At 36.2% G+C, this 1,909-nt stretch overlaps 1 protein-coding gene across 1 annotated transcript in view; it reads left to right on the forward strand.

Moving 5' to 3' along the window:
* Positions 1 to 266: 266 nt before the first annotated feature.
* LOC109588079 (uncharacterized) overlaps positions 267 to 1,909 on the forward strand; it is a 6,081-nt gene continuing 4,438 nt past the window's right edge. Inside the window, exon 1 of the mRNA XM_020004266.1 lies at positions 267 to 492. Coding sequence (XP_019859825.1) covers positions 267 to 492 — 226 coding nt within the window. The remainder of the gene's footprint in view (positions 493 to 1,909) is intronic.

Genomic DNA, 1,909 nt, shown 5'->3' on the forward strand with positions numbered 1-1,909 from the left:
TTTTCACTATTACCGCAGTGCATGTAAATGTACCTAAATACCTTGTTTATTATTTAAGCATGATTCTACCGGTAAGTAAGGGTGTCATCATAGACCAATCAGATTGAGCTACACCCAAGCAAGGGTGGAGCTGCATTGCTAGATATTTGGGAAGAAATATATTTTTTACATTGTTTACTCGTTTTCTAATTTATTTCTACTCCTTTGGAAAGATATATTTCTGCAGTCGTGTCCTTGCCTGCTACTGCTCTTTTAGTCTATAAAAGATGATTGACGTCTGCCAGTGGAGGGCCAGTATTGGGAGTTGGAATTGTTGTCAAGCAGCTACTGGTCCTCGCAGTCGTTATGAAAGTGATGGGGAGTCTTTACCTACAAGGAATTGTACATCTGGAAGGGACAAGGCTCCTGTTTTTCAAGCATCAGCTGTAGATCTAATATCATTTATTGTCTTTTTCATTTTATCACTCTGTGCATCAAGACTCACTCCAACAGGTAGGCCATTACATGACCAATGAGGTTTGTATTAAAATAGAATGCATATTTAATGTAATTATAATCTAAATGAAAAACATTGGTGATCATGGGTTAGCTTTTGCATTGTTAGTGGAATGTTGATTTGTCAACATGAATAAACTTACTGTAGGAAATTAGATCTAGATAAAAATATTTTTAATGACAGTGTATTCTTAAGGGACCAGATAAAAGCGGGAGACGGAGCGGGAGCAGGAGCGGGAGTTGACGGATAAAAGCGGGAGACGGAGCGGGAGTTAGTACGCCTATACAAGAAGTGGGAGTTGACCGTGGAGATCAGCAAACAACCTGAGCCTGCATGTATTGTAAATAAAATATTAAAGTTGCAGTAGTGCTTAGGCCTTCAGTAATATTGCAGAGATATTGAAAGAAATTATCCAAAGAGTAGTACTTGTAAAAAAGGAACCTGCATTCCAAACTGAAGTAGTCTGATCAACAGTATCCATGAAGTTTTGTCTCCCCTGAGGCCTTAGGAATATGCTGTACATCTGGAGATAAGATCTAATGAAAAATGATACAAATTTCTTTCTGTGTCAGCTGAAGGACAAAACTTTGAGTCACATTGTCTCAGAAGTTTGATGAAGTTTCCACACATGACAAAATGTAGACAAAAAACTATCAAATTCTGTTCAATGGCAGCTATAAATGTCCCATCGCCAGTGAGAGGAAGGTTATGCTGTAAAATAGAACCAATCAAGTATGATAGATTTTATTACCAAATTTTAATTAGTGCATTTTCTCCATCAGAAGATTAAAAGTAACTAAAAAACTACTTTTTCTGGTTACAGTACATCTGAGGTACAATATTTTCTGAGGTATGCATGTCAGTACTACATTCATAGGGGTAGGAACAGGGGGGGCAGGAGGGGCTTAAGCCCCCCCAACTTTCATTGAAGGGGGGCTTAGCCCCTCCAACTTTAAGTGATATACATGTATTACTATTATCAACACTATAGACTTTAGTTTAGGTAATCCTTATATGTGTGCATATTGTGTGATGATTCATTTCATAAAACAATTAATACACTAGCTTAACTTCTAAGAACACACACTAGTTTTTTTCAGAAATACACAAGCTTCTACTTTTTTATTTAACAACTCTGTTAACATTAGCTTCAGCTGAGTGTAAATTTTCAACATTAAGGAGATTAAAAAACTATTTGCACTCCACAATGTCACAAGAGCGTCTAAATCATGTAGTTATTTTGCATACACATAAAGAATTTACAGACAATTTATACATCGAGGACATTGCAAAGGAATTTGTTACATTTAATGAGCATAGACGCCAATATTTTGGACAATATTAATTTCAGTACAATGATCAATTGTTAAATCATGCTCCTATGATTGCCAATAAATAATACCTTAGCTCCCC

The sequence above is a fragment of the Amphimedon queenslandica genome, unplaced genomic scaffold, assembly GCF_000090795.2.
Source record: "Amphimedon queenslandica unplaced genomic scaffold, v1.1 AMPQUscaffold_12300, whole genome shotgun sequence".
Taxonomy (NCBI): domain Eukaryota; kingdom Metazoa; phylum Porifera; class Demospongiae; order Haplosclerida; family Niphatidae; genus Amphimedon; species Amphimedon queenslandica.